Source organism: Lepus europaeus, chromosome 7 (assembly GCF_033115175.1).
Source record: "Lepus europaeus isolate LE1 chromosome 7, mLepTim1.pri, whole genome shotgun sequence".
In the NCBI taxonomy this organism is placed as follows: domain Eukaryota; kingdom Metazoa; phylum Chordata; class Mammalia; order Lagomorpha; family Leporidae; genus Lepus; species Lepus europaeus.
In genome coordinates this window covers 29,366,467-29,391,985 of record NC_084833.1, presented here as the reverse complement: position 1 = coordinate 29,391,985, position 25,519 = coordinate 29,366,467, and the positions used below count along the sequence as shown (strand labels likewise).

At 39.5% G+C, this 25,519-nt stretch overlaps 1 protein-coding gene across 1 annotated transcript in view; it reads left to right on the top strand.

The window, feature by feature from the left end:
- Window positions 1–25,519, top strand: part of TRIM44 (tripartite motif containing 44) — a 127,001-nt gene that overhangs the window by 61,822 nt on the left and 39,660 nt on the right. The window contains exon 4 of the mRNA XM_062196302.1: window positions 7,859–7,878. Coding sequence (XP_062052286.1) covers window positions 7,859–7,878 — 20 coding nt within the window. The remainder of the gene's footprint in view (window positions 1–7,858; window positions 7,879–25,519) is intronic.

Here is a 25,519-nt window from a genome sequence, read left to right as displayed (position 1 = left end):
CAGGTTAGGCTCATCTAGAAGAAAACTGTGGAGACTCCAGTGGACTTCACAGAACTGCTACTGACTTAATGAGCTCAGTCTTAACTGGTAGTCTTGCCTTGGCCTATTAGAGCCTGGTCACACACAAACGAAAAATGTAGCTAATAATAGGGCCAAGCTGTTATCCAGGAAGTAGGAAAGCCATCATGACAGGAAATATGAGAGAACATTGAACAGTTATCTGCTGTCTCTGTCCAGGCCTCTTGATTAATTTTCATCAATGTATGAAAAGACTAACTTTTGTTCTTTTCATTTCATCCTCCTCAAAATTAAGAAAATGTGTACCTAAGTTAGTTTCCAAATAGGTGAGAGAAATATATTCAACATTTCATTTGATCCTTACATTAATATTCATTAACCTACTTTACAGATGGGATATTGAGATTCAGAGAGCTGCAGACACACTGACCTAGTGTCATTAAGTTAGTACAAAACAGAACCAGGAATTAGATTTAAATCTGTTCTATTTCAGTGCCTATATTTTCCCCCTACCATATGCTGTACACAAGGCATCCGATTTGTGTCTGGGAAGGGATAGGAGAATCAATGTTTTAGAAAGTGTTATATACCCCAGACCTCGATGGTTTACAAAGTATTGTATACCCAAGACCGGCTACAATGCTGAATTGATCACTTTGTATCTTAATGAACAAAAAGTCAACCAGAGTTAACTCAAGGGATCAATAGCATAACTCTGCCCCATATTCTCCTCCAATTGGACTCTCATTTATTCTGTGTATTGGTTGGGTTGTTTAAAGTTTTAATTTTGAGAGAAATTCCCGTATTATTTTAATTTCAAATAATATACGTGGTCTCTCCTTGTCATGAACTGTCCTTTAGGTGCCTCAGCTGCACTGTGCTTATTAACGCTGATGGGATTATGTTTAGGTTTGCAAGGGCTGGCTGACAAGGCTTACAGCCCAGGCTGTGGACAAAATAAGCGACTATAAACAAGAAGTAACAGTGAGTTGACTAGAACATTTTCAGAGAGCTTCTATCATCTAATAGCTTCTCATTCCAGTTAATCTAGTAATAGCCAGTACTTCTCTTTCACCCAAATGAGAGATTCTTTTCTTCACTTTGCATGATAATATTTTTTATTTACCTGGAGTTTGAAATCAGTCAAAAGATTTTCCCCAACATTTGATTATGAAAAAATTTTAATATACAGTAAAGGTAAGAATTTTACAAATAACACCCATATACCTAACACTTAGATTCTATCAACATTTTGCAATATTTGCTTCATTACTATGTATCTAGCTGTCTTTCTAACAAGCTTTCATCTATCAATCCTTTTGAATTTTTGATGTGTTTAAAGCAAATTGCAAATTCTAGTTTTGAACAAGATAGTATAAACTTGTGTTAATTGCGATATCCTTGGACAAGTCCTCTTCCAGAAGACTCAGAAATGGAGAAAATATGGGGACCTTGGGATTTGAAGAACTATAAGGCTGTGAATTCCTTGGGTTTTTTTCTTGCTTTGTATATATGCTGGCCTAGGTGTTCTGCAGACTGGAGACACTAATGGACACACAAAAAGAAAATCTCCCCTTTCCCACCCACCACCAAAAACCAAAACAACAACAACAAAGAAACCACCTGTGCTGTCTAGCCAAAGTCCTGGGAAAAGAGTGGTCTAAACCATAAAAAAAATCTTTTGACCATCCTTGCCTATGTTGGAGATAAACATGAAAATGCATGCACTTCTCCCCAGTCTCAGTTGGCACTGCTTCTGAGGAGCCAGTTGGGTGAAAATCTTTTTATACCCTAACCCACAGTGATAAGGTATCTTTATCCTTATTTTTTCCATGGAGCCTGTGTGTGAAACTTTGACTTCTACGTTTGCCTTTGCTAGTAGTGAGTAGTGCCTTTCATACACTTGTAGGTGCAACTCTGACTTCTGCTCCTGCCTTCACTACCTCCTTCTCCCCACTGCATTAACTTGACAGTGCCTCTCCACAGGAGCGTCAATATGTAGAACTTTAATTCACTTCTTCCCTGTATGTAACGTTACATTAGTCCTAATGTTAGTCCTGTCATCTAACCGGTGCAGACCAGAGTAGCAGCACTGCAGAGGGTTTATAAACTGACGTTAACATTTGGAACCGCAGTCCATAAAAATTGATACAAGACTTGTATTCTGAACCTAAACAGATTGACTGCCTACTAATGTAGTATATTTAAATAGGAACCAGATTCTTGTAACACAGGACACAGCCCCAAATTACTCATTATATCAAGAACTAATAAAATCTCAACTGTAATGAGAAAAGAGTCATGCATGCCAACACCAAGATAACACAGATGCTGAAATTATCAAACAAGGATTTAAAACCTGCTTTCACAAATAGATCTCAGGGAGCATTCACAGATACTCTGGGAACTGTTGAAAAATGGAAAATCTCAGCAAAGAAATAGAGTTATAAAAAGGACCAGATGAAAATTTTAGAACTGAAGAATATATCAGCTGACAAGAAATTCACTGATTGGGTTCAGTGGCCCATTGGAAATGGCAGAGAAAAGAATTAAGGAATTTAAAACTAGATTGATATTGATCCAATCTATACATCTAAGAAAAAATCCAAAAATAATTGAATTCCAGGGACCTATAGGATAATAATGAAAAATTTAATATGCTCTGAGAAAGAAATGTGGGGCAGAAGAAATGTTTTAAGAAATAATGGCTTAAGATTTCTAAAATTTGGTTGAAAAACATAAACCTACAGATTTAAGAAACTGAGTGAACCCCACACCCAGACACATGAAAACCAAAGTTTTGAAAAATAAAGAGAAGGGAAAAAGAAATCTCAAAAGTAGAGTGGCTAAAGAGAAATGACACAATAACTATGGCAAACAACAATTTGAATGAAATGTGGTAAATGTCTCCATTTATACCTGATTTCACATGCTCTCAGAAATTTTACTTTTCATTTAAAAATCTTTAATTGCTTTTATTTAAATTTATCCCTTGGTGTTTAATCTTTCTGATACTATTGAAAGTTTTTAATTCAGTTTTTCAGCTTTTCTATATTAGTATATAAAAATCCAGTTGGTTTGTATTTTGTAAACCTGCCAAATTCACCTACTAGTAATATTAATAATAATAGTGGTATATAGATTCTTTATAACAGTCATTATAGTATTTTCTATGTCAGCAATCGTTCCATTTACAAATACAGATGGTTTTACTTCCTTCATTCCAGTATTTATGCCTTTAATTTTTCTTGCCTTAGTGCAATGGCTAGGACTTTCTTTGCAATGTCAACATAAATGCTTAAAAATGGGCAATTTTGCCTTGTGCTTATTAGTCTTAGAGGGAAAGCATCTAGTATATTACTATTAAGTTGGTGTATTTTGTAGATGGCCTTTATCAGATCGAGGAAATGCCTTCTGTTCATAACATGCCAAGAATTTTTTTTAAATTACTGATGTTGAATTTTGTCACATTTCCTCTACTTACTTTGAAGTGACCTTATGTGTTTTCTTCATTATTTTGTTGTAATAGTTAGTTATATTGATTAATTTTATACTATTAAGCCAACCTTGCATTCCTGCATTGAACTACTATTTGATGATAATGCATCAACTGAGTTCAGTTAGTTGATATTTTATTAAGGGCTTCTGTTTCTGTCTTCATAAGCAATATTGGGCTGTAATTTTTATTTTTGTAATGTCATTGTCAGCTTTTGGTATTATGGTTATGTTGGACTGATAAAAGAAGCTGGAAAGTAATTCCTTCTCTTGTGTTTCCTCACTTTCTCACCTTATATCATTTTATAAAACTCTTTGCACAGAATCAAATATTAAAAAAAGATGTCTTTATTTGTATATAATGAACATTTTCATCTTTTGTCCAGTGTTGAAAAAGTACTGAATAGGCCAGCACCGCGGCTCACTAGGCTAATCCTCGGCCTGCGGCACCAGCACCCCAGGTTCTAGTCCCAGTTGGGGCACTGGATTCTGTCCCGGTTGCTCTTCTTCCAGGCCAGCTCTCTGCTGTGACCCGGGAAGGCAGTGGAGGATGGCCCACGTGCTTGGGCCCTGCACCCGCATGGGAGACCAGGAGGAAGCACCTGGCTCCTGGCTTCAGAATGGCACAGTGCGCCAGCCGTAGCGGCCATTTGGGGAGTGAACCAATGGAAGGAAGACCTTTCTCTCTCTCTCTCTCTCTTCTCTCTTCTCTCTTCTCTCACTCTCACTCTCACTCTCACTGTCTAACTCTGCCTGTCCAAAAAAAAAAAAAAAAAAAAAAAAGAATAGCAATGAGATAATGTTAGAAAAAGTTTAAACTTAGAATACATATCTGTATATTTTTTGTCATTCTCAATGTATTCTTTTTGAAAATATGAATTGTCTGTTTGGATTTGAAGGTCATGTTTCTGGCATAAGCCCTACCTGTACTGCACAATTTATAAGGTCCATTTTCTGTCTTTTTATAATGAGAGGGATGCCATTCAAAGTAAACTGAATGCAGAATCTTAGATTTTTGTAATTTGTTTTTTCTAATACTTTGCATATGTTTGACCTTCATCAAAACTGACAGCAACTCTTAAGTAGCTCATCATTGAATGCTGTGAAAGCATTCAGATAAATTCTCATAAAAGCAACATTTCATGGAAGCAGCCATTGCACTCATGTTTTTTTATTAAGTGTGTCATTATAATTCAATGTTCAACTGATATAAACTTGATTCTTGATGAAAATTTCCACTGATAGAGGCAGAAATGGGAGGTTGCACTAGAGGGTAGTCTGCCAACCAGTAGCATTCAGGATGGTTTTCAAGGAGGGATTTAGGAGCATTGCTTGATCTAACATTTATTTAAATGGAAGTTATTTAACAGACTCTTGGCTTTTAATAATCTCCAAGCCAGAGTTCACTCATAATGAGAGTAGAAATTAGTCTTAAATCCTGCTTATATTTTGCCTCCCTTCCTTTCCTTTCTTGAGTAATTATTTGCTGTGTGCCTTTGTGCTGCATTATGTACAGTGAATAGAGATGAACCAAACATGTTATGTTCTCAAGGTGATGAAATCCAAAGAGGGGGGTACCATATGATGCTGTTACTGTCAGTTTTCTTTCCTAAATACAGTCTAGAAGGTTAAACCCTATGGATATGGAGAACAGAAGAGGATGACCCCACTCAGGCTGTCAGTGAGGCAATTTCCAAGTAAGACATCATCTAAAAGGTTGGAAATGAATTAGCTAGGCTTTCAGAATAGGCATCTGCATTGCTGGTAGCAATGTATATCTTTTACTGTTGCTGTCAGGATTAGCAATCATCTGAATGTTGATGAATCAAAATGGTCCTATAATTCATGTGTGAGGGTGTTTTCTTTCCTTTGTTCATTCATTCATTCATTCATTTCTTCAAGAGTAAAACTTACTCTGCCTGCCCCAAAGTTTGTGGTAGTGACTATTGTTTATGAAAAGCACATACCTATAAGTTACAAAAGTGGGTGAACATATAGCAAGACCTTGTGCTGTCAGAATCTTTCTGTGCTTCCTGTACTTTCCTCTAGAAATTTAATTAATTTGAGGGAAGTGAAATGATGTCTACCATTTGTTGAATACTTAATATAAAACATTTGCTTAGTGTTCTGCACACTTTTTCTCATTTATTCTAATACATGCAGTGACCCTTTGAAGTAAGGATTAGGATCTCCATATGCAGATGAGAAAACTAAACCTTGAAAAAGTCTAGTAAATAGTGAAAAGCTTTATTGTTGGAAATAGAGAGCTAGAACTCGATACCATCTTTTTGTAACTCAGAAACTTGTTCTAACTATTCAACCAGGATATGTGGTTGTAAGAAAAATTTGCTCTAAATCATGGAAGAAAGTTCAGAAACTTTTTTTTTATGAGACTCTTCTATATAAGTGTGTTTAAACATCCAATGATAATTGAAAAATTGTGTTGAGATTTGTCATTGATAGTTATGTAATTCATATTAAATTTAAATTTAATGATTTTTTTCTTGCTATATTATAGTTCTCCTGAGACATGCTACTCAATTAAAATGCAAAGAAAGCTTTCACCATTCTTATATCCTCCCTCTGCCACTTGCCCACTTCCCTCATTGCATTATGGATGATTAGCACCCTTACTACTATTGAAAAATTAACAGTCTGCTGAAAATGCCCTTCTTGTTCTTCTATTCTACCTCCAGTGTACAGTCCAATTTAAATCTTCTTTCTGGCTACAACTGTTCTTTATAGGCTGGTACCCTTGCAGTGTCCTTCTACCTTGGTTATACTCTGAAACCCCCTACCGCCTTCATCCCTACCTCGGCCCACCACACTTGCATGCCCATAAACATTCGCTAGTTCCATAGAACTCAAGGTTCTTTAAGCAGTGCCATTTTTTTCAACTGCTGTGCCGTTTGCTGCTTCCCACTTTTCTCTTTGTAGCCTGAGAAAATACTACTCATCCCTTGAGTCATAGTATAAATGTCACCTTTTCTGTGACAAGCCTTGCCTACCTTCTCCGATAGTGTTCATCACTTATTTTTTAATGCATAAAGCTTTATGTTTTTATGTTTATGTCTTTGGTAGCGCTCTTTACACATTTAGTCATATGAGGAGCTTATTCTACCCACCTGTTTCTCCTGCTCCTGATTGAGAGCTCTACAAAGGTTAGAGCATCATGCGTTATTTAGCTTACACCCTTAATGCCAATATATAGGAGCTTCTTAATGAATCACACTAAATTGCTACTGATATTAATAACTAGCCTTTATTTAGTGCATCAGACACTGGGCTTCATGGTGATAAGCAGTATTTAATGCTCATACTCATTCTACAAAAGACAATTACTCCATTTTACAGATTAGGAAATTGAAATCCAGAGAGACCAAATAACTAGGGTACTATAGCCAGCAAGTGAAGAAGACAAGGTTGGAAGCCAGATTTTTTTGTCTCCAGGTCATTCTCCTTTATACCAGCAGAAACCATTTATTCATTTTCTGGGGAGTACAAGAGGGTACATTTTCCGTGGAGACCATCCTTGAATAGCCACAGAGGAAGTTGTAAAAGATAGTCGCCCTAAAAGCATGAGTAAGGCCGTTTGTAAAAGCTCTAGAGTTTGAAAAATCTTACTTGGTCATGGAAGGGGGCTGAAAGAAATTTGCAACTACTGATAAAGTTAGGTTGAGTGAATGCAGTATCTGGAAAAATAACACATTGTGTTCGCATAGTGGACAAGAAAGGAAAATGATGATAATCATCAAACATCAGAACTACCCTAATACAAAGGAGACCACTGAGGTCTAGAATAATTAATTACTGTGTCCCCAAAGGCACATAGCTCACAAGTATCAGAGCTGGGACTAGAATCCCTAGTCCACGAGTCCCAGCACATTTCCCTTTGCGCTACAGTATGCTATATATTAGAATTGCTGTGTTCAGAGAAAATTATTGGACCAAGGCAGAAATGAGTCTTTGAAGAAAATCAGCTTGATGCTTTTGGAGCTGGTCAGCTTTTGCCCAAGACCTGCAGCTATTTTGGTGCTCTCAGCTTGTTCAAATCTGAATACTGCCAGCCATACAAATAAAAAGGCAAGGCTATTATTTAGGCCTCCTGGGTCCGTATGTTCTCATCTCTGCTTGCCAGGACAAATTACCAGTTCATCTCTGCAGGGCAGTTTGAACATAGGATTATGTTAGCCCTTGTTTAGTCCTTAGACGACTCCTGGTTTGTCTTTGTTACAATAAATGCATAATCCTTGCTTTCAGGATGGGAGAGGAAAGGGAAAATAAATCTAAATCCATCTCTACCAATGATGACTTCTAATACAAGTTCTTTCTCTTTGTCTTCTAGGGTGACGAGGAAGGACCCAGGTAAGATCACATTATTGCTGCTTATCCATTCTCAGAATTGAAGTGGAGTGACATTTGTGGCCTTTTAATGTCCCATGAAATATGGACAGGCAAGGAATTGCACGGAAAAGAGATCTCCATCTTAAGCCAGGGTTTTGAAGATCTTATTTTGTAAGCCTTCCCCAACTGTGTCATTTCCTGACTATAACCTTCAGATAAAGGTAGACTTGAAAGTATGTAGTGACACTAACTTTGTGTTATTCTTTCTGCATTCAGAATACTTTGTTAAGAAGAGCAGACACTACATATGAATGGTAATTAAGCAATCAGGTGGGGTGACTTAATAACTTACCCATTGTTCTTTTTGGACTGGAATTAGATTGCCTTTTTAATAGGCTCTGGATCCAATATTCTTTATTTCTGACCTAGAACATCTTTGTGTCAGACCCAAGACACCTATACAATGAATCCTAGGAGAAAGACATTTTGACAAAACTTTGTTTAGGAAAACAAAATACCTTTGTGCATTTATTTCACCATGGTTGGATGAAATTTAAAGTGTGTTCCATTCCCCCCTCAGCTTCGCAGTGAATCTGGACTTTGATTTATTTACATCTGCTGTCATTTGGCTCAGGCAGTGAGAATAGACTCTAGGAAATGCTGCAGCTGTGCCATCAGCATAACCAAGGTTATCAGGACAGTTAAATGCAAAGTCCGGACAGATTCAGTCTGCACAGGTTCAAGGGCTGTTCATGCTGAGAGGTCTCAGAAAGGCCGCTGAGGCCATTGCTGTTCACCTTTTAGTTTTCGCAGAAGTGCCCTTTTTTTTTCAGATGGACTTTAAGTAGAACCTCAATGTGAGTGGTGGGGGGAGGTTTCTGTGGTTAAAGTTGGGGACTACATTCAGTAGTGAACATTCTTCATCATGATAGGCGCTGAGGGGCTTCTGTAGAGAGCTGAGTTCCTCAGAACTTAATTTGAAAAAACCTAATCTAGTCCAAGTCCCTCACTAATAAAAGCTAAATTAATTTTGCACAGTCACCTAATTGGAGCTAGGATTTGGCCCTTCTTTGGTTTTATTTACATATCAACAAATAGGATTTTTTTCCTCCCAAAAGTTATCCCACATCTATATCTCCTGGTACTTCTTCACTTGGGAGCTGAGGGTCTCAACCTCAACTTTAGCTACAAGGGGAAAAAAAAAAAAAGCAAACACCCTGTCTGGTTTATCCTCTACTGCAGTTAAAACCATGGGCACCTTGCTTCAAGCTTACAGAGCCTCAGGAAACCCCATCACACTCCCATCATCTAACAGTGCTCAGTGCTCCTTCTGTGTTGTGGTTTATTTTCTTCCTTCTTTTTTCCCTCTCTCCCTTCCTTCCCTTTCTCCATTTAAAAAGAATTTGGATTTTAAAAAGGTGGGGGTGGGGGCTGGAAGTGGTTCATTAATTGTGACAAATTGACTGATCTGGGATGTTAGTAATAGGGGAAATGGGTGAATAAAGGCTCTGTGGGGACTCTCAGTATTACTACCTCATGATTTTTATATGGATTTAAAACTATTCTGAAATGTTAAAAAAAACACACACACACATTAACAACCCTACTATGCTGTACACTGGGTATGTAAGGATGACTGAGGCAGACATGATCTATAGATCCTGAGTCTAGAGGGAGAGGCAAGTATATTACCAGATACTTACACTGTGGGAAAAGTGCCATGAAAAGGGAAGTTTAGGTTAGAAGAAGGGTTCCCAGGTCAGTCCTGGAGGATGAGGAGAGGCTTAGTGGAAAAAGTTATAGAGGAGCCAGTGCTATGGAGTAGCAGGTGAAGCTGCCGCCTGAAGTGCTGGCATCCCATGTGGGCGCCAGTTCGAGTCCCAGCTGCGCCACTTCCAATCCAGCTCTCTGCTGTGGCCTGGGAGGGCAGTAGAGAATGGCTCAGATCCTTGGGCCCCTGTGCCCGTGTGGTAGACTCAGAGGTCTTGGTTCCTGGCTTCGGATGTGGCCATCTGGGGTATGAACCAAGAGATTGGGGAACCTCTCTGTTTTTCTCTCTGTGTGAAATTCTACCTTTCAAATGAATAAATAAATCTTTTAAAAATTATTTCAAAAAAAGAAAAGATTGTATATAACATTTTACTACCTCAAGGCCTGAAAGATGGGAAGGCAGGAAAAGGAGGAACAGGAGTTGGTGGTTCTAGAGAGAGGGGAAAACTTGGATTAAGGCTGCAGACAAGAGAGTAGAGGAAAGCAGAGCTCAGATCATTTAGAGATTTAAAGGCCACCTTAAGGTATTTGAAGGCAGTGGGAACATTAAATATTTTTTTAATTTTTCTTTTTTAGGTTTTACATGTTCAACACAGTTCATAGATATAGTTCTGAGAATATAATAATATTCCCTTTCTCTGCAATAAAGAATTTTAAACAGGAATTAACCTGAGCAGGCTTGCGTTTTAGAAATCTCCCTTGCCTATAGGATAGAAATGAATTGGAGGTATCTCAAGAGCATGAGAGACTAGTTAAACTAAGTTAACAAAAATAGCTGTCTAAATCAGTATCTTCTCTAGTTATTGGCCAGGTGTTTATCATTTTGCACAGATCTTTGATTTAGACACACTGTAAATTATTTCTCTGGCATTCTACCTCTTCTACTCTCAAGATTAGATCTGGCTCCTTAAAACCCATGCCAGATAGTCCTAGACCTTCTTTCTCAGACAACTCAAATAAGACCATGATAAAGAAAATGCCTTAGAGGCTGGTGCCGCGGCTCACTAGGCTAATCCTCCGCCTTGTGGCGCCGGCACACCGGGTTCTAGTCCCAGTCGGGGAGCCGGATTCTGTCCCGGTTGCCCCTCTTCCAGACCAGCTCTCTGCTGTGGCCAGGGAGTGCAGTGGAGGATGGCCCAAGTGCTTGGGCCCTGCACCCCATGGGAGACCAGGAGAAGCACCTGGCTCCTGCCATCGGACCAGTGCGGTGCACCGGCCACAGCGCGCCAGCCGCGGCGGCCATTGGAGGGAGAACCAACAGCAAAAGGAAGACCTTTCTCTCTCTCTCTCTCTCTCTCTCTCTCTCTCTCTCTCTCTCTCTCTCTCCACTCTGCCTGTCCAAAAAAAAAAAAAAAAGAATTTGCAGACTTCATAGGATAGCAGTGGCATTTTTGCCTGAGGAGCCTGAATAGGGTAAATTACTCCTCTTGCCCTCATGGCCACATGCCAGAGTCACATTGATTACAGAATACAAGGACCTTAGGTAGAGATTAACTCTCTTCAAAGATACCATTCAGTGTGGAATACTGGCTTTAATATTTAATTGCAAACACTTTCATGTCATTTTGACAACATAGTGGTAAGACATAGAGTTTGTTTGCTAGCAACCAAGATGTCAGGCTGTCTCTCTTGAGCCAGGCTGCCGTGAATGTCAGCAGGATTCTGTTGGACTGGGACTTGACAGAACCCTTTTGGTACAATGAACATTTGCAGAACATGTTCTAATTGGCAGAAAGAGGGAAGAGAAATCAAATTTTATTTTTAATAAGTTCATATGTGTTGGTTCCATTCAGTTTATTTGTATTAAACTACCATTTGTCTGAATTTATTCCATTTAGCACTTCAGGAAAGATTGCCTTTGATATGAAATTCCTCTCATTTGTGATAGACACTTTACCATTTCAAAAAGCCCAACAGAATTTTGTTCCAAAGTCTTCTTACTAAATGAGGGTTGATGTGTAAAGGAGGCAGAAAGGAAGTATGAGTCTCTCTGCATGGGGAATGGATGAGAAAGGGATCTAGAGATGCTGAGTTCTAGTTCTGATTGTGTCTCCTTTGCTAGTGCTTTCCACACAGCCACTTCCCCACTGTCTACACAAAAGTCCAAGGAGAAATGGATTCCAACCAGTATGCACATTGGGAAGAACAGAGAAAATGTCCTGTCATGTGGGAATGTAATGGCAGTTACAGACCTTTCTGCCAGCTGGAATCTCCTTTTTTTCCCAAGTTGTTTGATATGAGATATTGTGCTTTGGGTCATGTCTTTTCCCTGCCCTGAATTCTCTTGTGTAGCTACCTTACTAATTAACAATAATAGCCATTTCTATCATTTACTGAACATTTATTATGTCCAAAGTGCTGTTTGTGTGTTCTCATTAATTCTCATGTAAAGCTTAGGGTTTAGTTTTCATGTCACTGGTCAAGTGAGGGAAAAAGTACTCAGATTAACTCGCCCTCCATGATGTAGCTAATAAGCAGTAGAACCAGAACTTGAATCTGGTTTGACTTCAGGGCTCATGCCCTCAAGCACCTTTCAGATAGTCTCCAGTATACCAGCACACTTCTCTGTGTGAGCTGGTGTGAAAACCAGGAGGACTCACACTTAGTCCTCAGAGGATCACTTTGATCTTGTCCTTCTAACCTGGTGTTCTTACTCTTTGACAGTGAATTGCTGTGGTCTCTATTTTCTGTAAATTGCTTCTTCTGTCCTTAGGCTATGTCATTATACAGGGATCTTCGATTCATCCTCATGCAGTGTCCTCTGAGAGTCTGCAGTGGAAGAGATGCTCTCTGGGGAGCAGCAACCCAAGTTTCCTCTGACTCCACAGAATAACAGCCTGTTGCTTCTTCATCAAGTAACTTACTCCTTAGATCCATGATACACAGTCATAGTGGGCAGATTCTCAGAGGAGGGAAGGAGCAAAAGAACTAATATGTAGAGCACGGATAGCAACTGCTGTGGAGTCATCATTTATCAGGGTGTCTTTGAAGCCATAGTGATTTTTTTCCAAGTAAAAAAAGCAATTTACACTTTTGGCAGCTATTTTCTGTCTTCTCTGTGCTATTACGGGAGATCTTGTGTTTGCACCCTCACAGATTGGCTCCTTCTCTTCTGAAGCCTGCTGAGAAGTAATATGTATTTGAGGAGAGGAGGTGGCTGTAGGAACTGCTGGCGTGAAACCCATTGTGTAGTGGGAGGAAGTCAGAGAAAGACCCTTAAACCCTTGTGCTCAAAGAAGAAGGAGCAAGATCAGGACTAAATTTCAATTTGCTCTTGAGGTTCTCTGAGATTTTTCTTCTTAGCTAAGAGGAAAATGACTTTTTAATAGTCAAAGTTATATGTGGAACTTCTGTAGAATTTCTCATCCTCAAAGAGGGCTATTCCTCAGGCACAAGGCTACTGCTGAGATCAGCGTGACTCTGACCCACACTGAATCTGTTGATCAGACAGAAAGCATGCTGTGCAGGAGTCAGAGATGAAGGCAATCAGCCACCTCACTTCTATTCTTGGTTCTGCCTGTGACTGACTGCATGACCATAGGCAAATCATTTAACCTCCTGTAAACGATAGCCTCATTCCTCTCTGCTCACACCTTCACCTAGTTTTGGGGACATAGTTTTGAGGAAGAATACAAAGCTTGTATCGAATACAAAGTGGAGGGGCTGATGTGTGGTACGGTGGGTTAAACTGTTGCCCGTGGTGCTGACATCCCATATGAGCACCTGTTCAAGTCCAGCTGCCTGCTAGGGAGCTGGGAAGGCAGCAGAAGATAACCTGAGTGCCCATGTTCCTGCCGCCCACACAGGAGACCCAGCTGGAGTTCTTGCTGCTTTGCTTTGACCTGACCCAGCTCTGGCCATTGCAGCCATTTGTGGAATGAACCAGGGGGTGGAAGATCTCTTTCTTTCTTTCCCTCTCTTTCTATAACTCTTTCAAATAAATAAATCTTTTTTAAAAATATGAAGTGGAAAGAATCTGCATATAGATTCTGTAATTTGGTAGACTTATTTTTTTTTAGTCCTAATTTTGTTTCTTTAAATATTGTCTTACAGTTATACATATCCTTTTTTCTCCTCTAAACCAATCATCATATGTTCTTAGATACGACATTTCTCTTTCTGACTAGCTAGGTTGTAGAGATAAAAGAGGACTAAGTTAGTGATACACTTTAGTTTCTTTTGTCCTTTGATTACAAATTCATGGTTTGGTTATTTTGTTACCACCATTTGAGGAGGCCCATCTGGAAGCCAAAGGAAATGAAGCTGATGCTTGCGACAAGACGTGGAACTGTCAGGGCTGCTTATTATATAGAGTGGGGTTCCGACATCTAAGTTGGCCTTTAGCGTAGAGAGGCTCTTAATGGCCACATTCTCCTCTTTAGGAGCATGAGCTGGTTTTGTTTTGCCATCCTGGTGTGGATTGTTTGTCCCTTACTTTAGCCAAGTAAAGGATGAACTTCTGTTACACCTTGTACTGACAGTTTATATCAAAAGCAAGCCTCCTTGCTAAAGTACTTGGTTTTTAGAAGTTTTCCTGTGAGAGTCACAACTTTGTTTTGTGTATGTTAGTATATTAACCAGGGAATCTCCTCACAGCTAGAATATTCAGCCAAGGTGCCTGTAGCTTATTGCATCTGCTCCCAACTGGAAGTGCTGACTAAGAACCGCCCATATTCCATATTGCTGCCTGCCATTTCTGACTCAATAATGCTGACAGTTGGGCCTGTTAGGAAGAGGCCTGGGTGTCACTTTGCATGCTGTGGTTCAGCTCTATTCCTCTTTTGTTTGCCATCCAATGCAGTAGTTAATGATGTATGATAAGCTAATCTTGTTTATGTATTTGGTCTCAGAGCTTATCAGGATAACATTTTCTGCTAGGCACTCTGGTCCTTAACGTTTCAGAAAGGAGTGATTACAGAGGAATTCTCCCATTCATTTGTTCAGCAAATATCTTAGAGGTGCCTAATGTGTGATAGGCCTCAGAGATATGAAGGTGACTAAGATTTTTCCCTTGAATTTATAGATTTCAAAGTCTGATTTGAATGAGAGAGTTAAATAAACCATTTTAATTTCATATTTAAGTACAGTATAAAATCATTATAAATTATTATTATAGAGAAGGATTTATTGAGTGACAACAATATGTGAGAAAATATTTTAAACATTTCCATATATCATTTATTTCTCACAACAGTCCTAATAAGTGGTTGTTAATACACTACCTTCATTTCTCATCCTAGATGAAAAACTGAGTTGCAGAGAGGTTATACATTCATGAGACCACACAGCTAACAAGCAGTGGAGCCAGCATCCCAAGTCTAGTAGTCTGACTCCAGAGTGTGAGCTCTTAACCATTGCACTGTAATAATTCTCTAAAATAAATATATTGGATATAGATTAGGATCCAGGTAATTCAAAAGAAAGAATCAGAATGTACAGCATTTCTTCTTCCTGCTGACAAGCAGGTAGGGCTACTTTCTACTTTCTTACTTTTAGATGGAAAGGTAGGGGGGGCTGTCCAAACAGAGAGACCAGCACATAAAAAGACTCAGGAATGACCACATGTGCTATGTGGATGGTAATAACAGCACGATTGCCCTGTGGCAGGAACTAAGACTAAAACCTGGGTCGAGTCCAGCTTGCACAGGGTCTTTTATGCCATGAGATGGCAAAAGGTTCGTATTGTGTCCAATTACACTTTACCTCTTGCCTGTATCATCTATATAAAAAAATGGAACTTTACAGGTTTCTTCCTCTAGGAAGAGTTCATGTTTTGTTATGGGTAAATTGTTTGCTTTCTTCATACCTCAGTTTCTCAACCACTTGCATCTTATTATACCCAAAGGACAAATATGCTACAAAGCATTAAAAGTGTTCTCCTTTTGGAATTGCTCTTTTAAATGGAAAAGCCATCAGCTAAGCTAAGAGGAAATTATTCATTTGATTTGTGTCCTATTTCTCCATTTTGACAGCTCCTACCTTCCTCTGATTTAGAAGTAAGTCTGAAAAGTAGTCACCGAGTTCCTTTTAAATTAATAGAGAAAGGCAGTACTTAAGTATTAACATTTTCCAAATAAATGTAAAGGTATATATGTTTTTAATTCAATTGATGTGTACAGTGCCATGTTGATCCCCAAAGTATATCCAGTGCTACAGTACATGGCTGTTCTTTGTCTTCATAGCCATTTTGGACTGGCATTAAGTAGAATATATTTTTAGGAGGCCACAAACCCCAGTATGTGTTTCAAGAATATCTAAATTTGATATCTTTGGTTATGCTCCCCTCACTAGTGGGCAGCCACAGCAAAATTGTTCATAGTGTCTTTCACTTTATTTTTTTTTAACTTTTATTTATTGAATATAAATTTCCAAAGTACAGCTTACGAATTACAATGGCTTTCCCCCCCATAACTTCCCTCTCGCCCGCAACTCTCCCAACTCCCACTCCCACTCCCTCTCCCATTCCATTCACATCAAGATTCATTTTCAATTATCTTTATATACAGAAGATCAATTTAGTATATATTAAGTAAAGATTTCAACAGTTTGCACCCACACGGAACATAAAGTGTAAGATACTGTTTGAGTACTAGTTAGCATTAATTCCCATTGAACAACACATTAAGGACAGAGATCCTACATGAGGAGTATTTTTCACTTTAGAAGAAACCTGCTGGTCTTAAGCATCTTCTCTCCACTTCCCAGTGAAAGGCAGCAAAGAGGCCAGTAATTCCTGTTCTCCAACAGTTTCTAAGGGTCTTTTCTTTTTATCTAAGCTCTTTCTGGCTGAGTGGCATTCACCTCTTTTTCTAGAGGCCTTCAGTGGGCATCTGTAACAGATGTTGGGAATACATGCTGGTGGATTTTTTTTTTTTTCCAAGATAGTATGCTGTTGAAAGCAAATGAGTGCAGCTTTCCTTAAAATTAGAACTGTAGGGAGCTGGCTTCAGAATTTTCAGGAAGGAGACCAAAGGCTGAGATAAAGCTGAAGCACCATAAGTGATGAGGTTTCGCCATAGGCCGGTGTTCCTGTGCCTGTTCTTGTTTGGACCTAGGACCTAAACGTGAGTGGTCTCAGGTTCCTAAGAGATATTACTTTTTTTTTTCCACAAGCAGAAGTTTCAAGGAAGAAAATAACTACTTTGTTAGATGAAATGCCCCATCCTCAACTCCTGCTCCTGAGCACCACTATCAGTTGTACCCTGTAGGTTGCAATGAGGTTGTAAAATGAAAGGCATTTTGTTTCCTTGGTAAGTACATGTCCTTTACACTCTGGTTCCATCAATTCTATTTAAAGGAAGGTGAGATTGAACAGGAAAAAAACAGTACGGACAAGGAGGAGCTGAAGAACTTTAGTGGGGTGAGGATGGGGAGGGTGGTGTTGTGACACAACAGATAAAAGCTGCAGCCTGTGATGCCAGCCAGCATCCCATGTGGGCTCCAGTTGGAGTCCCAGCTGCTCTACTTCTGAACCTGCTGCCTGCTAATGGCCTAGAAAAAAACCCTGCTACCCACGTAGAAGACTTGGATGAAGCTCCTGGCTCCTGACCTTGGCCTGGCCCACTGCTGGCCATTACAGCCATCTGGGGAGTGAACCAGTGGATGGAAGCACACTCACACTCTCTCTCTCTCTCTCTCTCTCTCTCTCTCTCTCTCTCTCTGACTTATAAAATAAATCTTAAAAAACTCAACAGAATGAGGAAAAGAATCATTTTTCAGCTGTTCCTGGCTGCTAGATGCATCTTGGTCTAGTTGCTGTGGGGCTTTGTGACATTTTATCCCACCCACATAGGTGCTGTCACTCAGACTAGGCTTAGCTAAAATAACTAGGCTGCCAAGTTTGCCCTAACTTTCAGGGTAGTCTAGGATTAATACTTAACCAACAATAGCAGTGATACCGGTCTACACATTGAACAGTAAGTAAGAACTAGACCTACATATATTAACGTGTTTAAACAACTTCTGGGAAGTACAGTTATTCTAAGCTCTCTTCTGTGTGAGGAAGTTGATACTGTGGTCACACACCTAAGAAATAACAAGAATTAGAACTCAGATCTATCAGGGTTAAAAGTCTATGCTTTCCCAGTCCCAAAAAGACAAATATCATAGGTTTTCCTTGATCCAAGATAACTAATAGAGTACCTACAATGTAATATATTGGAGTGAAAAGAACATTTTAAGATACAATGATTGTTTATAGCCCTTGTCTCTTCTGTTGAGGAACAGTGTTTTCTTCTTCATACTATTTTTTGAACTCTTTTCACTTAGTGTAGGGTTAACTTTACAATCGTTAAGTAAACTGAAAATAGATCTTTGTAAAAATTAAGAGTAGGAATGGGAAAGGGAGGAGGAAGAAGGGTCTTGGAGCATGGGCAGGAGGGAGAGTAGGGTGGGAAGTATCACTATGTTCTTAAATCAATATATATGAAATACATGAAGCTTGTATAGTTTAAATAAAATTATAAAAAAGAAAAAGTCTGTGCTTTCAGCCATTGTAGTATACTTCATTGTAGTATACTTTGTAGTATATATTCAGGATGGAATATTCGTCTTCCAGTTTCTTGGCTGGGAATAAATGAAGCTCATGGATGTGATTGTGACAAAGCAGAGAGAATTGGCATTTAAATTTTTAAAAATTCGTTTATTTGTGAGAGAGCACACCTAATTGCTGGTTTACTCCCTAAGAGCCCACTGAGGGCCAAAGTTAGGAACTTAATCCAGGTCACCTATGTGAGTGGCAACAGCCCAGTTAGTTACTTGAGCCATCACCACTGCCTCTCAGGGTCCGCATTAGCAGGAAGCTAGAATCAGGACTGAAGCTGAATGTGGAAGCCATATACACTGATGTGGGACATGGGTCTCTTAGTTAAGAGTATCTTAACTGCTAGGCTAAACACCTGCCCCAGATTTGGCATTTTTATCAGATTTTTTTTTTTTTAATTTTCTCTGCTAAATGTCAAGAAGCAGTTTTTAGAAGAAGTGGAAGTGGGGTTTGCCAAGAAAGTGCCTAAGGTAGAATGAACAGGAACTGCTCTCCCTAGACAGGTAAACATTAGTTTACTCCCTGGATTTGTGGAGCCAGTAACTGCCATTGCCTCTTCTGAAAGAGCCACTGTTCACCCAGTGGCAGGTGCAGGCCAACTGTTGCCATGGAAACAGCAGGAGAAGCAAGCAGTTTAATTCCAGAACTGATAATTAACTGGGGGTAGGGTGAGGAGGTGGGGAGAGAATTGGGGGGATAATTGTTGCAAGAGGGGAAACGTAGCAATTAACAGCAAGCTGCATAGATGAAAAGTCCAAGCACAGATGCTCTGGCTCAGCATGCCCCTGGTATTCAGTGCTCATCCCCTCTGGTTAAGAATTTTTGATAATCTAAAATGAAGGGTCAAGTCTCTCCAGCCAGCCAAGACTCTTTAAGGAACCCCATGAGGAAGGAGAAATGTTACATAGACTATTAAAAGAAATGGAGAGAACCAGATGAATGGCTTCCCTAAGTGACACCACCCAGCCAGAAGCAACCCAGAAATGCGCTCTCAACTCCGCAGGAATAATTCATGCTTGGGGATAAAAAGGACTCACAAAGCATACTTTTTGTGAGTTTCTACTTCTGTGGATGCAGTAGGGGAGAGTGGCTCATTAGGAAGAAAATGAAATGATGACTTGTAAAGGTGATGACTTATTTAGGTAGTTGATTACCATGGCTGTTAGGCTTGCAACCCTTCAGAGATTGTATTAATGAAAGTAGCCAACCACTCACAGAAATGATTATCCCATTTAATCCTCAACATCTTAGGAAGAAGGTGCTGCTGTTATTCTTACATCAGAACCAGAGATGTTCAATACTTTGACCAAGGTCTCAGCTAATAAGTCAGTGTACAGAATCCAATTATCTTATTGGGTTTACTTATAAAATAGAACCTTGCACTGCACAGAAAAATTGTAGTCCCAATTTAAAATAAAATTAGACTTAAGTAGATAGGAACAGCTTATAATAAAAAAGAAAATGTTTTTCTAATAAGGTAAGTGGCTTAGGGCAGGTAAGGCTTGGAAAAAGAGGTGACTTGATGGCATTGCAAAATGCAAAGAGACTGTCAGATTTCCTCTTATAATCCATTTTAACAAAACTTACATGATGTGTGTGTTTTTCATGGGAAAAATGCCATGCAGTATATCAAGATTTCTCTCTACATGTGTGCACATGTGCTTGTGTGAGGAAAAGAGGGAGGTAGGTCTTGCTTTAAAAGCCTCAGTGAGGGGAGAAACATAGCATTCATCGAACAGTATATATGGAACTTTGCACCAGTGTTTTCTTTGGTGTTAGGAATACAGTCGTGAACAAAACATTCAACAAGATTCCTGTCCACAGGGAGCTTACATTCTAGAATCTGAAGTAAGGGTTGAGGAATGCTAATGATGTGTGACTTAAAAGCACATGTTAAGGAGACCCATTAGTCCTTCTTTTAAAACCTATTATAGAAAGTAAATCTTGTGGTGCTGGTATTGTGCCATGGTAGGTTACTCCTCTGCCTGCAGTGCTGGCATCCCATATGGGCACTGGTTCAAGTCCCAGCTACTCCACTTCTGATCCAGCTCTCTGCTATGGCCTGCAAAAGCAGTGGAAGATGACCCAAGTGCTTGGGCCCATGCACCTGCATGGGAGACCCGGAAGAAATTCCTGGTTCCTGGCTTCTGATTGGCACAGCTCCTGCCATGTCGGCCACTTGAGGAGTGAACCAGTGATGGAAGACCTTTCTCTATGTCTCTTCCCCTCTCACTGTCTGTATCGCTGCCCCTCAAGTAAATAAATAAAATCTTATATATATATAAAAAAAAGTAAACCTTATACAGTCCTGTTGGCTGATAGGAAAATATGCAAAAGACAGAATGAGACATCAGTATAGGTTGATCATCTTATATTCTTAAAAGTAAGTGCTTACCTTCAATTTTCCAGAAGTTTGACAAACTAGTAAGTTAGTGTTGCTTTTGTGAGTGAAACAATATCAAAATTTGGGAGTTCAACTCAAACAGTAATTATGCTGGAAAATGTAATTTTGCCTGTATAATAGAGATGGGATTATTTCAAGGTGATCTCATTAATGTGCTTTTCATCAACAAAAAGCAGTGTAACCTTTCTCTTATTAGATTAGTACAGGGTCATGATGCAAAAAGCTGTTGGAATGATTTTCAATCTTTTGTTCTAAGAAAGTAAATTAACCACTGTCTAGAAGTCTAGATATGGAAATTTAAATAATTAAAGATAGAAAATATGTGGGCACTCATTCTGAAATCTCCATGAGCATTCTGTCACTTATGCAAGATCCATTTCTTTGTCCATTTATTTAACAGATGTTGTCAAATGCGTACTATATGCCAGGCAGCACTAGAGTTGGAGCTATAGTAGAAAACAATACCACGGACAGTTCCTGTTTTTATGATGCGTGATGTATAGTGAATGATCTCTTCTCCCCATTTCAGGGACATACATTTGTTTTGCATCTGCTCAACTCTCTGCAGGCTTAAAGAACCAGCAGCCTGCTAGAACGATGCATGTCACATGAAGCTGTAAATGGGAAGCCCCCCAATGCAGGGTTTTCCAGACATATTAGGCTGAATGCTAATTATTTGAGTTGTCAACTGGTTTTTCTAAACCCAGGTTTCATGGTCCTGGAAAACCAGGAAAAACCACCTGTTTATGTACATGTACTACAGTAATGTACAGTAATTTACTTACATGTACTACAGTGTAATCAAGACTTTGAGCATCCTTGTGATAATGTTTACCTTATTTTTTAAAAAAAGATTTACTTATCTGTTTGAAAGGCAGAATGACACAGAGATCTTCCATCTGCTGATTCAGTCCCCAAATGCCAGGGCTGTGTCTGTGCCTCTGGAACACTGAGTCAAAGTGAGAGGTTCCCAAACCAGACTTCTGATTCCCTGAGGATAGGAGAGTGGACCTTTGCCTTAAACCAGCCAATCAATGAACAGTTCTTTTATTGAGCCTTGACCAGGTTCTTGGGTTTGTGATAGAATGGAATCTTTGTCCACTAGTTCTGTACAACCAAGATGGAATGGTGAATGAGTGTCAGGTTATAATATGTGAGATAACCAGAGAATTATATATAAGTAAGAACCGATGTTTATTTCAAACTCTAACAGTTCTAAGAGTTCTTCTAATTCTAAGGTGACTTTGATATCAGAAGTTCCCAGCTAGTTTGAATTTCAGCTTTTTTTTAAAAAAAATTATTTATTTGAGAGATAGAGTTACAGACAGAGGGAGAGACAGAAAGGTCTTCCATCTGCTGGTTCAATCCTTAAATGCCCGCAATGGCCAGAGTTGGGTGAATCAGGAGCCAGGACTTCTTGGGTACCCCACACAGGTGCAAGGGCCCAATTACTTGGGCCATCTTCTGCTTTCCCAGGCCATAGAGAGCTGAATCAAAAGAGAAGCAGCCATAACTAGAATGGTGCCTATATGGGATGCCAGCACTTGAATTCCAGCTTTACCACCAACTGTGTAACCTTAGCCCTACTATTTAAACTCCCTGGGCCTTAGTTTTCCCTTCTGAAAATTGGAGATGATAGTATCAAAAGACAGTTGCAGTGAGGCATTAAAAAAAAAAAAATGTTGCTTTCTTTGTGCCATGTGCTGTTCTAAGTGCTGTAATCTGATAGAAAACAGCAAATGCTTGTTTTCTCCCATACTATGTGTCCATGTCCATTAGCTTTAACTTTGCTCCCTACTTCATTATAAGACCAAGACTAAAGGAAAGCCCCTGTGTGGGGCGTGCTGGCAAATGAAGAAAAGCAATGGCAAAACCATGCAGCCTACCCCAGGAGGGCAGAGAATCACTGTTGGAGCAGAGTAAGAAGTGATTTTAGGTGGGGAAAAGAAACGTCCTGAAGGCCCACTAGATTAGAAAATTGTTCTGAAGTTTCAGACTCAAAAGTCTTGAAGTTCCACACTTGGATAAGAAATAAGAATAGGAGCAATGGGAAGAAAAGAGTAGGTGGAGGAAACAAGTGTGGGGAAATGTAGAAGACTCAGTGGGTGCATGAAGGAGAAGGATGGAGCTATGTCAAGATTCCAGGTGTATCTTTGGCACTACTTAGGTCAACTTATACAATCATTGAACCTCTCTGGGTCTGGGTTTGAACATTTGTAAAATGAGAATACCAAGTTTGATGTGAAACTTACGGTTTCATCCAGCTGTATCGCTCACTGGCTCTAAAACTCCCAGGTTTTTGGTTTTGTTTTTGGTCTTGCTTTTTTTGACAGGCAGAGTGGACAGTGAGAGAGAGACAGACAGAGAGAAAGGTCTACCTTTTTCCTGTTGGTTCACCCTCCAGTGGCTGCTGCAGCTGGCGTGCCGCGCTGATCCGAAGCCAGGAGCCAGGTGCTTCTCCTGGTCTCCCATGCAGACAGAAAATGGACCTTATAAATTGTGCAGTACAGGTAGGGCTTATGCCAGAAAACATGACCTTCAAATCCAAACAGACAATTCATATTTTCAAAAAGAATACACTGAGAGTGAGAAAAAATATACAGATATGTATTCTAAGTTTAAACTTTTTCTAACATCTCATTGCTATTCAGTACTTTTTTTTTTTTTTTTTTTTTTTGGGACAGGCAGAGTTAGACAGAAAGAGAGAGAGAGAAAGAGAAAGGTCTTCCTTCCATTGGTTCACTCCCCAAATGGCCGCCATGGCTGGCATGCTGCACCGATCCGAAGCCAGGAGCCAGGTCCTTCCTCCTGGTCTCCCATGCGGGTGCAGGGCCCAAGGACTTGAGCCATCCTCCACTGCCTTCCCAGGCCACAGCAGAGAGCTGTTCTGGAAGAGGAGCAACCGGGACAGAATCCGGCACCCCGACTGGGACTAGAACCCTGTGTGCCGGCGCCACAGGCAGAGGATTAGCTGGCGCTAGCCTCCTGGCTTTTTATACTGGGAGACAACAGACCACTAGGAGGAGGAAGTTAGTTTGGAAAGAAAGATGTTACAACAACTCCATTTTGTATTTATCTGAACCTACTGAATTGTGTGCCTGTTTTTTTTTTTTGTTTTTGTTTGTTTGTTTGTTTGTTTTTGTCTTTGCTCATAGCCTTTGGTTTCTCCTTGGCTGTGTTGTGGGTCTTAAAAAGAGACAGAATTTATTCTCTAACACCAGATCCTTGGAAACACATAGGACCTTGAGGTGCTGAGACTAATAGGGCCTTATGCATAATGTTTATAGAGTGTCTTTGGGTATTTTGGCATCTTTGTATACTTCTACTAGCACATTTCTCTGTCTGAAAATACCTTCACAGGTATCAGAAGTCTGTTTTGGGGGGAAACCTTATTTCCCCTTATTAGCACATAGCTACAAAATCAGGAAATTTTGCCAACTTTTCCTGCTCGTTAAGGGCATGCTTCTGCATCTCTTACTTACTCATTCCTTACTTACACCCTCACAAGAGAAGAGAAGCAACTTGTCCGATAGGTGAGAGTCTGATAATCATTTGGCTCCACTTCTCTGTTGTTTAAAGTTTTAATAGTCCCTGCACCAAAAAGACAACATATCTTGCTCTCTTTTGCTTTCTTGACTCACCCTGGTTTAGTCAGGATGGGCCTTTGCTTTCTGATCTTCATTGCAGGAAGCAGATGAGGAAGGAATTGCCTCTGGTAGATCCATCCAGATCTTTGTTCCAACTTCTCTATCAGTGACTAGAAGTAATTCAGGTCACTTCTTCCCTGAGATTTGGATAACTTTGATTTAGTGTTAAGAGGTAGTAGGACGCACGTACAATAGCCTCAGTACTAAGACAGTACTATACTTTACGAATTGGGTCTCCATCAGCAAAAGTAGTACCTTGATCACCATTTAGTTCCCTAAATGTCTGTCCTAATCAGATAATACAATGAATAACTGACACCATGACCTTGAGCAGAGCCCTTTTAAAATCACTTCACAGTTGTTACTGGCTTCCTGTTCCCCTCCCTTGGTTTTGCCATTAGGAAAGTACAGTTATTGAGGAGGAAGATTATTTTTTTCCTTGCATCATTGGAAGTAGCTTGCAAAGCTAAGTTGCCATCAACCAGTATATGCTTGACCCTTAAGTGCGTTTCCAGGAAACTCAATCCAGATCTGTTTCAATCATTTGAGCTTAAATGCTGAGTTTGGTACTTTTTTCAGTTGATTTCTTTTTAAGTTAAATGATTACTCTGACTTTTTTTAGTATTACTTTTTTTATACAGTATGAGTATCTCCTAAAGAGGAAAGTTGTATTGTACTAAATAGTTGGGTTTTTTTGTTTTTGTTTTTGTTTTTGGTAAAAATAAAAAGCTCTTTGTCATTGTCACTCACTCCTATTCTATATCCAATAAAGTGTTCTGGAATATAATTAAAAATAAACTTTAAAAATTATTTGAAAGGCGGATAGCAAAGAAGTTAGAAGGTGTGGAGAGAGCTCTCATATGCTGCTTCACTCACCAGATTCCTACAGCAGCCAAGACCTGGGCTAGGCTGAAGCCAGAGCCAAGGGTTAATTCAGGTCTCCCAAATGAGTCTTAGGAACCCAACTACTTGAGTCACCATCTGCTGCCTGTCTCCCATGGTGTACATTCATAGGAAGCTGGAGTTAGGTGCTAAACTGGAATTCAAATCTAGGTACTTCAGTATGGGATGCAGGTATCTTCACTACTGGGCCCAATACCTGTCTCTGGAATTTAACTTTAACTGGCAAGTGTTTAATAAGTATTGATATGGTATCAAAAGATATTGATACTTTTTTTGTTGTTACTAAAATGAAGGCTAACACAGTTGAAATAGCTAAACTATTTGTATCCATAGTTGCAACCTTAGTTGTTTTGTTACAGAACAATTTTAGACCTTAATTGTTCCCAGTACCTTTTT